The 12123-nt window shown below is 46.2% G+C and overlaps 1 protein-coding gene across 3 annotated transcripts in view; it reads right to left on the bottom strand.

The window, feature by feature from the left end:
• Nucleotides 1-12123, bottom strand: part of FXN (frataxin) — a 48678-nt gene that overhangs the window by 18354 nt on the left and 18201 nt on the right. For all 3 annotated transcript variants that reach the window (XM_063609937.1, XM_055294405.2, XM_063609938.1), the window contains exons 3-4: nt 9833-9930; nt 3913-4033 (exon numbers count right to left, since the gene is read on the bottom strand). In XM_063609937.1, coding sequence (XP_063466007.1) covers nt 3913-4033; nt 9833-9930 — 219 coding nt within the window. The remainder of the gene's footprint in view (nt 1-3912; nt 4034-9832; nt 9931-12123) is intronic.

Raw genomic sequence — 12123 nt, 5'->3', positions numbered from 1 at the left:
GCGATCATGGCTCACAGCTGCCTCAAACTCCCGGGCTTAAGTGATCCTCCTGCTTCAGCCTACCAAATAGCTAGGTCTATGTAGATATGCAGTCTCATTTTGTTGCCCTGTAATACATTTCAGTTTCTGCCTAAAGTGAACATGGGAGACATGCTGCACATTAGCTTACTCCGCATGCCTGCACCATCCCTTTGTGAATATTCATAGATCCTCCCATAATCTGCTGAATATGTATGCTTAGCTGCACCTCTCAGCATAAATTCATGTTCCCTTTGCCCCTTCTTGGAAGTGCTTGTTTTTCAGTTATGGCCAGCGGTTCTGCTTCCTGCCTGTAGGTAGTGGGACCCTCTTTAGAAATAGTCCTCCTTTCTGCCGGGCGCGGTGGCTCACGCCTGTAATCCCAGCACTTTGGGAGGCCGAGGCGGGTGGATCACGAGGTCAAGAGATGGAGACCATCCTGGCTAACAGGTGAAACCCCGTCTCTACTAAAAATACAGAAAAATTAGCTGGGCATAGTGGCGGGCGCCTGTAGTCCCAGCTACTTGGGAGGCTGAGGCAGGAGAATGGCGTGAACCTGGGAGGCGGAGCTTGCAGTGAGCCGAGATGGCGCCACTGCACTCCTGCCTCGGGGACAGAGCGAGACTCTGTCTCAAAAAAAGAAAAAAAAAAAAAAGAAATAGTCCTCCTTTCTAAATTTACAGATTTGTGGCTGGGTGTGGTGGCACACACCTGTAATCCTCGTGCTTTCGGAGGCCGAGGTGAGAGAATCGCTTGAGGCCAGGAGTTTGAGACCAGCCTGGGAAACATAGTGAGACCCATAAATAAAATAAAATAATTAGCCGAGTATGGTGGCATGTGTCTGTAGTCCCAGCTACTACGGAGGCTGAGGTGGAAGGATCACTTGAGCCCAGAAGTTTGAGGCTGCAGTGAGCTACGATTGTGCCACTGCACTCCACCCTGGGTGGCAGAGCGAGGCCCTGTCTCTGAAAATAATAATCATAAATGCTATATTTTTATATAAATATATTTAATTAAATATAAATATATTTGTGACTTTTTCAGTTCAATAGAAGTAAACCAAACGACAACTTTTGCCAGGTGCCGTGGCTCACGCCTGTTAACCCAACACTTTGGGAGGCTGAAGCGGGTGGATCACTTGAGGTCAGAAATTTGAGACCAGCCTGGCCAACATGGTGAGACCCCATTTCTACTAAAAATACAAAAATTAGCCCTGTATTGTGGCACATGTCTGCAAGCCCAGCTACTCAGGAGTCTGAGGCAGGAGAATCGCCTGAACCTGGGAGGCAGAGGTTGCAATGAGCTGAGATTGCACAACTGCACTCCAGCCTGGGTGACAGAGCTAGGCTTCAACTCAAAAAAAAAAAGAAGTAAACCAAATGCAGCTGCTAGAATACTAGCACATTTGCTTCTAACACAACATTCATGCAAAGTACCCTGGTCAAACTGGGGCTTCACTAATCCTATAAAAACAGGTTTCATGACTGTTTTCAGGGCTTGCTAATCAATGTCTGCATGTGTGGGCAGAGTTTAGCCTGCGACTTGGTTTCCCTGCAGTTACAGGCTGTAGTAGAGGCTAGGGGAGAGGAGGCCCTTAACTCCCCCACGTCTCATCAGGCTGTGGACGCTCAAGCTGGCAGGTCAGTTTGTAAGAGTTCCCAAGCAGCCCAGCCCTCTAAGGCTGCCTGTGCAAGCACTTTTAAAGCCCTGCCCAGGCACTACTGCATTTTTTGCTGCTGACAGCAATTACTGAATCTACTTGGAAGGCATTCAATCCTTCCCTGCCCATTGCTCCTTTTTTTTTTTTTTTTTTTCAGTTCCCTCACTGTCCTTATAGTCAGGCTTGATACCTTCTCTAAGACTTGGTTGCCTGCTCCATCATGTGGAGTGCCTTCTCCATCCAGTGCTCCCGCTGCAATTTCCAACACCATTTCTATCGCTTTAGTCTGATGGCTGATTGTCCTCAACAATTCCATGACTGAATCCAAAATGCATGCTTCGTGACATTTCCTGGTAGTAGTTAATTGCCATCAAGAGGATTAACACCTTTGGGGGGCTGGGCGCCGTGGCTCACACCTGTAATCCCAGCACAATGGGAGGCTGAGGTGGGAGGATTACTTGAGTTCAGGAGTTCATAACCAGCTTGGCCAATGTGGTGAAACACTGTCTCTACTAAAAATACAAAAATTAGCTGGGTGTGGGGGCATGTGCCTGTAATTCCAGCTACTCAGAAGGTTGAGGCAGGAGAATTGCTTGAACCCGAGAGGCAGAGGTTGCAGTGAGATCGTGCCACTGCACTCCAGTCTGAATAACAGAGGGAGACTCCGTCTCAAAAAACAAACAAATGAACAAACAAACAAACAAACAGACAGACAAACCAACCAACCAACCCAGAAAACTCTCTTCAAGGGATTTTCTCCCGTTGGCAAAAAAGACTCTAAGGCCTAAGCAATAATTCTAAACCCATAGGCAGACCCTTGCCCAAATCTGCCACCTGGTGGCCAGTCGATAAAGACCAGCACTTCCCTGGCTTCTAGGATCTGGGGCTAATGTTTCATCCAACTCAGTTCTCACACCAGGCTGGACCTGGTGGCTCATACCTGTAATCCTAACACTTTGGAAGGCTGAGGTGAGTGGACCATTTGAGGTCAGGAGATTGAGACTAGCCTAACCAACATGGTGAAACCCTGTCTTTGCTAAAATACAAAAAAGCCGGGTGTGGTGGCTGGGGCCTGTCATCCCATCTACTCCGGAGGCTGAGGCAGGAGAATTGCTTGAACTCAGGAAGCGGAGGTTGCAGTGAGCTGAGATTGCGCCACTGCACTCCAACCTCGGCGAAAGAGTGGGACTTCCTCAACAAAACAAAACAAAAACAAGTTCTCATCCTAGCTGCACACTGGAATCATCTGTGGAACTTAAAAATCCCAGTGCCCTGCCCAGGTCATGCCACACCCCAGACCAAGTAATCCAAATCTCTAGGAATGAGACCTAGGGATACACATTAGAATCCCAGGTGAGCTTTTCAAAAATATGATTCCCAGGAATGCACCTGACCTACCCCATCGCTGTCTCACAGGGGCAGGGCTCCAGTCTTTATAATCTAAATAACTTTTGGGCAGTTATCTTACCCCTGCTGAAGAACTACGGGTCTAGTTTGTTGTTCCCTCCATCTGCCTGCTGGATAAATACACACTCAGGCCCCTCTCTGATTTGCCTTCATGGGTATCCACTGAAGCTGGAAAATGAGGCTCAGAGAGGCTGAGTGACTGGCCCAGAGTCACAACAAGCCTAGTAGAGCTGGGCTGCAGCTTGAAGCCTAGTCTTTATCTATCCTATCTATCCTATCTATCTATCTATCCTATCTATCTATCTATCCTATCTATCCTATCTATCTATCCTATCTATCTATCCATCCTATCTATCCTATCTATCCTATCTATCTATCCTATCTATCCTATCTATCGATCCTATCTATCCTATCTATCTATCCTATCTATCTATCTATCCTATCTATCTATCTATCTATCCTATCTATCTATCTATCTATCTATCTATCTATCTATCTATCTATCCTATCTATCTATCTATCTATCTATCCTATCTATCTATCTATCCTATCTATCTATCCTATCTATCTATCCTATCTATCTATCTATCTATCTATCTATCTATCTATCTATCTATCTATGACAGAGTCTGGCTCTGTCACCCAGGCTGGAGTGCAGTGGCGTGATTTTGGCTCACTGCAACCTCCCCCTCCCAGAACCCTAGTCTTTTAATCCTACCTACAACTCCATGCTACTTGATGCTTAGCTCCGCTGGAGGGAAATTCATTTTAGTGAACTAAAATTCTTAGAGGGGGAAACAGAAAAATTAAAAGAAGTCAAGAGGTACCCCAAAGGAAACATCATAGTCCTCAAACGTGTATGGCTTGTCTGCAAGGTCTTCAAAAAACTCTGCTAAAGAGTCCAGCGTTTCCTCTGCTAGTCTTTCATAGGTGGTCTCATCTAGAGAGCTGCAGGGGAAGCACAAAACCCAAAACATATGATTACCAAACGCTTCTATTTTATTAATATCAAATTTACACATTTGTTACTTAAATTCATTAAACTGATGAAAATAACATGTACAAATTAAAAGTTTTTCTTTCTTTTTTTTTTTTTTTTTTTTGAGACAGAGTCTCACTCTGTCACCCAGGCTGGAGCGCAGTGGCTGGTCTGAACTCATGACATCAAGTGATCCACCACATGCCTCAGCCTCTCAAAATGTTAGGATTACAGGCATGAGGCACCGTGCCCGGCCCAAAGTAAAAATTTAAACAGCACAGAAGGGGTTACAGAAAGAAGCAGGCAGCCCCCATTCCCAGAGGCAACTACAATTAATAGTCCTTTGTGGGCAAGGCAGCGCAGTGGCTCATGCCTGTAATCCAAGCACTTTGGGAGGCTGAGGTGGGTGGCTCACCTGAGGTCAGGAGCTTGAAACTAGCCAGGCCAATATGGCAAAACCCTGTCTCTACTAAAAATACAAAAATTAGCTGGGCTTATGGTGCATGCCTATAGTTCCCAGCTACTTGGGAGGCTGAGACAGGAGAATCGCTGAAACCCCAGAGGTGGAGGTTGCAGTGAGCTGACATTGTGCTACTGCACTCCAGCCTGGGTGACAGAGTAAGACTCTGTATCAAAAAAAGAAAAAAAAAAAAAAAAAAGCCTGGGCCTGGTGGCTCACGCCTGTAACCCTAGCATTTTGGGAGGCCGAGGCGGGTGGATCACCTGTCAGGAGTTCGAGACCAGCCTGGCCGACATAGTGAAACCTCGTCTATACTAAAAATACAAAAATTAGCTGGGCATGGTGGGGTGAGCCTGTAATCCCAGCTACTCGGGAGGCTGAGGCAGGATAATCGCCTGAATCCAGGGGGCGGAGGTTGCAGTGAGCCAAGGTGGCACCACTGCACTCCAGCCTGGGCAACAAGAGCAAAACTCCATCTCAAAAGAAAAAAAAAACAAAAAACATTTATTCTGATTCAGTAAATGCTATCACTGTTTATCCTTCTAAAGGTATGATCAGATTTCATTAGTAATGTTCAACTTTTCACAAAGATGGTGAATGCCATCTTAAAATCTATTGGAGATTTTTTTAATATTTAGATTTATGTAACTGGTTATGTAAATATATTTAAATACTGGGGGAAATTCCTTCACTGTCTCAGAACCAAGCAAGATTCACCTGTAGTTTGTGTTCATTTGCCTCTTAAAGGCAAGGGCTGAAGATAAGGTAGCAATGTCAACTTTCTATTTTTGGCCTTAACTATGCCAATCTAATTACAATTTTCTGTATCTAAAATGGTTCGCTTTACTTAGTGAAAGACATTTTAGCGTGGTTTATGTATAAGATCAAAGAAAGATTATTTAACACTTCTCACATTAAAAAAAAAAAAAAGAAAAGAAAGAGACAGGTCATATCAAAAGCCGGCCATGGGCTGGGTGTGGTGGCTCATGCCTGTAATACCAGAACTTTGGGAGGCCAAGGGAGAAGGATCACTGGAACCCAGGAGTCTGAGACAACAAAGACCCCCGTCTCTACAGAAAATTAAAAAATTAGCTGGGCGTGGGACATGCCTGTAGTTCTAGCTGCTCAGGAGCCTGAGGTGGGAGGGATCACCCGAGCCAGGGAGGTCAAGGCTGCAGTGAGCTGTGATAGTGCCATTGCATTCCATCCTGGGTGACAAAGTGGAACCCTGTCTTTAAAGTAAAATAAAATAAAATAAAAAAGAGTTGGCGGAGAAAAGAAGCCACTAGACTTTTCAGATACTGCTGATAGGCAAGTAAGTTGGACAATCACTTTGGAAAACTGTTGGACAGTATCTACTAAAGTTGAACGCATTTACATGCTATGACCCATCAATTCCACTCTTAGGGGGTATATGCAAAAGAAATGTGTACCCAGGTTCACCAAAAGACATGTACTATACTAAAATATTTGTATCATAACTATCCTATAGCCCCAAACTGGAAACTGCCCAAGTATTCCTTTGTAATATCATAGACAAATTGTGGTATATTCATGCAATGGAATACTACACTGCAAAATAGAATTGTCTATAGGAACAGCATGGATGAATCTCACAAACATCATTGTGATAGAAATACACAAGTATACACAAACATGTTTATATTTAATGGGACAGTTTATATAAAGTAAAAAAACAGGCAGAACTAATCTATGCTATTGGTAATCAGAATAGTTACTCTGAGGGGTTAATGACTAGAAGGAAAAGAGGGAGAGGTTAATGACTAGAAGTGCGCAGGAAGCTTGCTTGCAGGGGCTGCTAACATTCTATGTCTTGAGCTAATAGGGTATGTTCATAGGACTGTTCAATTTTTACAAATTCATCAAGCTGTATGCTTGTGACTGGATACATTTCCTTATAGATACTATTTTTCAAATTTAAAATTACTTTAAATCCACAGAGACAGAAAGTAGATTAGTAATTGCTGGGTTTTAGGGAAAGGCGGAATCGGGGAGTGATTGCTAATACAAATAGGGTTTCCTTCTGGAATAATGAAAACGTTCTGGAATTAGACAGTAGTGACAGCTGCACAATCTTGTGAATATACTAAAAACCCTTGCCTTCTACATTTTAAAATGGTGAGTTTTATGGCATGTAAATTATAACAATAAAAATATTATTATAATAAATATCCTTGTAAGAGCTTTTGTGCCCCTGTGAGGATATATTAATATCTGTCGGTTATAAGATGTGTATCAGACAACTCCACTATCTGAAAGTTTCCAAGGGGCCTAAAGTAAGACACCAGGGGCTGCTAGACAATTACTGTAAGACATACAGATTTGCCATATGACCCTCTTCCCCACCCAGTCCATCACCCACTTCCAGGATACAATGTGGGGAAGGCTACCTGACTGGACTGGGGAGGAGCTGTCCTTTAAAAAGAGTGGTTGGCCTGATAGGGTGTGTTTTGAGAGTGAGCTGGAGAGAAAGGGTGTGTTTTGAGAGTGCGCTGCAGAGAATGCGTAGGAGAGGTTGGTTGACATGTGTCTTGAAGAATTTGAGAAACATAAGGACACAACCGACTTTATACCTGACAGTTTTAAAGTCCAAAGTGAAAAGGTTGGAAGGTGCTACCTGCCAGCAGAGAGTTGGGCCCTGGCAGAAGTGGGCTGTCCTCCTACACATGGCAGGTCAAGGGTGTGCTTCCCAGAGGTCAGAGGTTGCTGGACTTGGGGCATCCTGCAAGGGCCCTATGCAACCTCCCAGGACTGCCAGAAGGAGTAAGGGGAAAGCGGCAGAGAGTCTGTTGGGGGAGGAATGCTGGAAGCCGAGGCTGGAAATGGATGCCACCAAAGCAAAAACCTCAAACACGCAGCAGAAACTGTGGCAAAGTCAATGAACAGACACCGCAGGCTGGGAGGCTCAGAGGTTCTTCAGACCTTGTGAGCCATGCAAAGCCCTCTGGAAATCTGGGTCTCAGATAACCTGGATGGCCAACTGTATGCCTACTGAGGGTATAGCTGTGGGGACAGTTAGAATGTTCCTGAATACCGGTGGCTTCCTGTTGCTTTTAGTACATGTGACAAGAAAAGAGCCAGGAGATGGAATGAAATGGAGCATTGGAGATAAAAGGCTGCACAAACGCGGAAAGTCAAAGGGAGAATCTAAGGCTTTCTTTTTTTTTTTTCCTTTTTTTTGAGATGGAGTTTCGCTCTTGTTACCCAGGCTGGAGTGCAATGGCATGATCTCGGCTCACTGCAGCCTCCATCTCCTGGGTTCAAGCGATTCTCCTGCCTCAGGCTCCCAAGTAGCTGGGATTACAGGTGCCCGCCACCATGCCTGGCTAATTTTTTGTATTTTTAGTAGCGACAAGGTTTCACCATGTTGACCAGGCTGGTCTTGAACTCCTGGCTTCAGGTGATCTGCTCGCCTCGGCCTCCCAAAGAGCTGGGATTACAGGCGTGAGTCACCGCACTCAGCCAGAGAAGTTAAGGCTTTGAACAGCAAAGGCTTCCCACTGAGCCAAAACAAGAGACCCAGTCCTGCTGCAAAAACCAGGCTGAGGGCATTGCTGGTCTCCGATCTTACTGTTTAACATGACCTCAAGGTACCTGCCCTTAGGCTGAGAGAGCTGGGCATGGGGGCATGGGAGATAAGGCAGCCTGAGGCTCCCATCCAGGGAGGAAACTTGGATGTGGTTCCTGGCACATGGGACTGCCTGAAAGTGAATAGCTCAGAAGCCTACTTTTGGGAAAAGCCTACTCTCAAAGAAAAATGAGTCTGAGCTGGGCACAGTGGCTCATGCCAGTAATCCCAGCACTTTGGGAGGCCGAAGCGGGCGGATCACCTGAGGTCAGGAGTTCAAGACCAGCCTGGCCAACATGGTAAAACCCCGTCTCTACTAAAAATACAAAAATCAGCTAGGTGTGGCACTGCAAGCCTATAGTCCCAGCTACTCAGGAGGCTGAGTCAGGAGGATTGCTTGAGCCCGGGTGGCGGACGCTGCAGTGAGCCGAGATCGCACCACTGCACTCCAGCCTGGGTCACAGGGCGCGATTTCATAAAAGAAAAAAAAAGAGAGAGCGAGAGAGAAATGAGTCTGGCCTAAAATAGCTGATTGGAGTCTTAAAACAGCCTGTGGAACCCCAAACTTTTATCAGCAGGAAGTGGGCTGTGAAGGCTGCTCGCCCCCGAGGAGGGCACACTTCCCACTGCCTGCCTCCCCTGTGGCCAAGGAAAATAACAGACAAGGAGGAGCCTCTTGGGAGGCTGAAGCAGGGATTTGTGGAGGAACATGCTCCTCTGCCAGGGCAGAGGTTGACCCAGTGCTCTCCAGCAGGGCTCCACTGCTGCGGGCAGCCAGTGCTGTGCCTCTTTTCTGAATGGAGTTACAGTTGCAGTTACCCTGCCCCTGTCCATCATGTGTGTATGTGTGTATGTGTGTCTGTGTCTGTGTGTTTCTATGTGTAGGTCAGAAGAAGCCATTCCTAAAGATGAGAGAGAGGAGGCTGCATGTCACCTGGAAATCTTGGACTCGGAGGTGGCTGTGGTGACCACATGGGCATCGGTTGGCTCTCTTGGGGCTGGGGGTAAATGCATCTGAGTGTGGAGGGAGGGTCCACGCAGATACTGGTTGGCAGGGGGTAGACTGTAGCCGTGCCTGACAGCTTTCCATGGAGAATGCCGTGCGGCTTCTTCCACGGCACTCGCTAGACTATATTTCCCAGCCTCCCTTACAGTTAGCTAAGGCCACGCCACTCAGTTCTTCCCACCAGAATGTGAGTGAGGAGTATATGCCATTTCCAGCCCTTCTGTGCTTCTAGCCCTTTCTGGCAAATGGAACTTGGACAAGGTGACTGAGACTCAACAATGCAAAGGAGAGTAAGGCACTGACAGATAAGGACCAAACTGGAAGCTAGAATGAGTGTAGTTGCTAATTCACTTCATGAGGTATGCGAACACTGTACTGCCCAGAGAGGAGGACACAAACATTACTGGTTTGAGCTATTAAATATTTGGGTCTATTCGTGATAGCAGCATGGCCTGCTCTAACTATCAGGGTATTAAATAAAATAATATCAAAACTCTGGAAACAACCTGAATGTCCAATAGGGGATGGGTTAAATGGATTATGTCACATCCATAGAATCTAATACTATTTCATTAAAAATAATGTGGTGGATACTCAGTCACATGGAAAGATGCCTAAGATTGTTGCTGCTCAGGAAGAAAATCAGGTTCTAATGGGAGAGGGAAGGAAGGAGGGAGGAAGATATCCATGACGTGGAAGGTGTTTTATCTTACCCTGGGTGGCCCAAAGTTCCGGATTTCCTCAAATGCATCAAATAGACATTCTGCTTTTTGACATTCCAAATCTGGTTGAGGCCACGGAGGTTCGAACTCTGAAAGCCAAAGTTAAGAAGTACGTTACTATTTTTCAGTGAATTATAACCCATTAATGCATAATTTATATATTGCTACGTCTACATTCAAGAGTGCCTGTAACCGAGTGCTCCATTTTTTCTAAGAAAAAGGGAATATGTTACTTTTCTTAAAAAAAATTATCCTCTCTTCTCTTCTCCTCTCCCCTGGTTCCTGGTTTCCTACCTAGCCCTTCAGAAATGCAAATACAACCTTTGATCTCCCCTTCACCATACATTCCCTGCAGGGCAAGCTTTTCTAACTGTGTGCTCTTCCAGAGCACAGATGTCTCCACATGACAGCAGATTTGCAGACCAAAGCAAACCCACCACGGAACTTTTACCTCCAGTGGGTGGTGGCCTGGCACTTCCACCCTCAGGGGTTGCCTCAGGACTTTCATTCACTGGGAGAGCATACTGAAAGCATGCCCACTTGGCCACTGCTACAGTTTATTTCTAACCAGGAAGGTGCCAAGTCAACTGTCCTGTAGAGTAGGCACAGAACTAGCAGAGGGACCCACCTACTTGCCCTTGCACACTTCCCCCCTTACCTTATAAAAGTGTCCACTTTCTGCTTCAAACGGGAAGCAGCACTTTTAAAGAAAGACAGGATGCTTTGTACCCCTTACCCAAGTTAGTTTCAGAATAAATTCACTTTTTTTTGGTACCAGGCCTTGCTCTTGTTAATTGGACTCTGCATCCGGTGAACAACTAACCCGCTTTTGGTTACATAATCATGCTAAAGTTTTTTTTGTTTGTTTTTTGTTTTTTTCGTTTTTGAGATGAAGTCTCGCTCTGTTGCCCAGGCTGGAGTGCAGTGGCGCGATCTCGGCTCACTGCAATCCCCGCCTCCCAGGTTCGAGTGATTCTCGTGCCTCAGCCTCCTGTGTAGCTGGGATTACAGGCACCCGCCACCACACCCGATTTTTTGTATTTTTAGTAGAGACAGGGTTTCACCATGTTGGCCAGGCTGTTCTTGAACTCCTGGCCTCAAGTGATCTGCCCTCCTCAGTTTCCCAAAGTGCTGGGATTACAGGCGTGAGCCACTGAACCCAGCCCTATGTTAAAGTTTTTTAGGAATATTTCTCAGGAATTTTTTTTTTTTTTACCTTCTTTTAGTGCATTACAGTGAGTTCTCCCTGTGTCTCTCTAAGCCCGTGTTGTCCAGCAGGCTAGCCAATAAGCCACATGTAGCTATTTACACTTAAATTTAATGAAATAAAATAAAGTCAGCTCCTCAACTGCACCACCAGTTTCAAGAATCCTGTGGCCACATGTGGCTAGTGGTGCAGACACAGCATTTCCATCACATCAGGAAGTTCTACCGGGCAGGGCTGCTGCAAGCTGTTCAGGTTACAGGGTGGTTAGCAGGAGGCTGGAAGGCATCCACAGTGCTCTTAAAAGGTCACTAAGAGAAGCAACAGGAAATAGCAAGAGGCAGAATCCTGCTGAAGTCCAGAAGATTGGCTCTGACTGCTGACTGCTGTCTGACAGACCTTATTATCATGATCTGCAGGACAGAATGTGACCTGTTGATTTTTTTTAGTCCCTAACTGCTGGACATCCAGGTGACAGGGTCTGAGTTGATTACCACCAGCTCTGCTGACCAGCTGGGGAGATGAAGGAAATAATCAGACAAGAGCCATTGGGGCACAAGAGTGGTGCAGCTGGAGTGGAGAGATGTAGGGGAGGTGACAGGGGAGGTGATGGAACAAGGCAGGGGCGGCCTGGGTCTTGCCAAGGACCTCAGCTGGACGTCATCCTGGGAATGCACCGAAGGGCTTTAAGAGATTGGTGATAAGATTTACATTCTCCAAAGGTCACTGGTTGCCATGGAGAGAAGAGGCGAGACACCGTTAGTTACTGCTCTTGAGCCAGTAGTGCCCTTAGCAAACTCAGAAAAGAGAAGGCAGAAGGCACAGGGCTGGGAAGTGCGTGGAGGAGGAAATGGGCTGGAGGACAGTGGAGGGGGAGGGTGGGGCGGAGTGCAGACCTTAGAAACACGTCTCTGAAGAAGTGAGAGGGCAGCCATGATAACCACTGTTAGAGCTACTGCACATTCTACAGCGTCCTCCGCCTGCTTGACACTGCTCTCAGCCTTTACGTAAACAGACGCAGTCTTCAATACAATCCTGTGAGGGATGTACTCTTACTACAGTCCTTATTCTTGGTAGT

Source organism: Symphalangus syndactylus, chromosome 9 (genome assembly GCF_028878055.3).
Source record: "Symphalangus syndactylus isolate Jambi chromosome 9, NHGRI_mSymSyn1-v2.1_pri, whole genome shotgun sequence".
Classification (NCBI taxonomy): domain Eukaryota; kingdom Metazoa; phylum Chordata; class Mammalia; order Primates; family Hylobatidae; genus Symphalangus; species Symphalangus syndactylus.
Note: the sequence above shows the minus strand (reverse complement) of the source record. Positions and strands in the feature narration are given on the sequence as shown.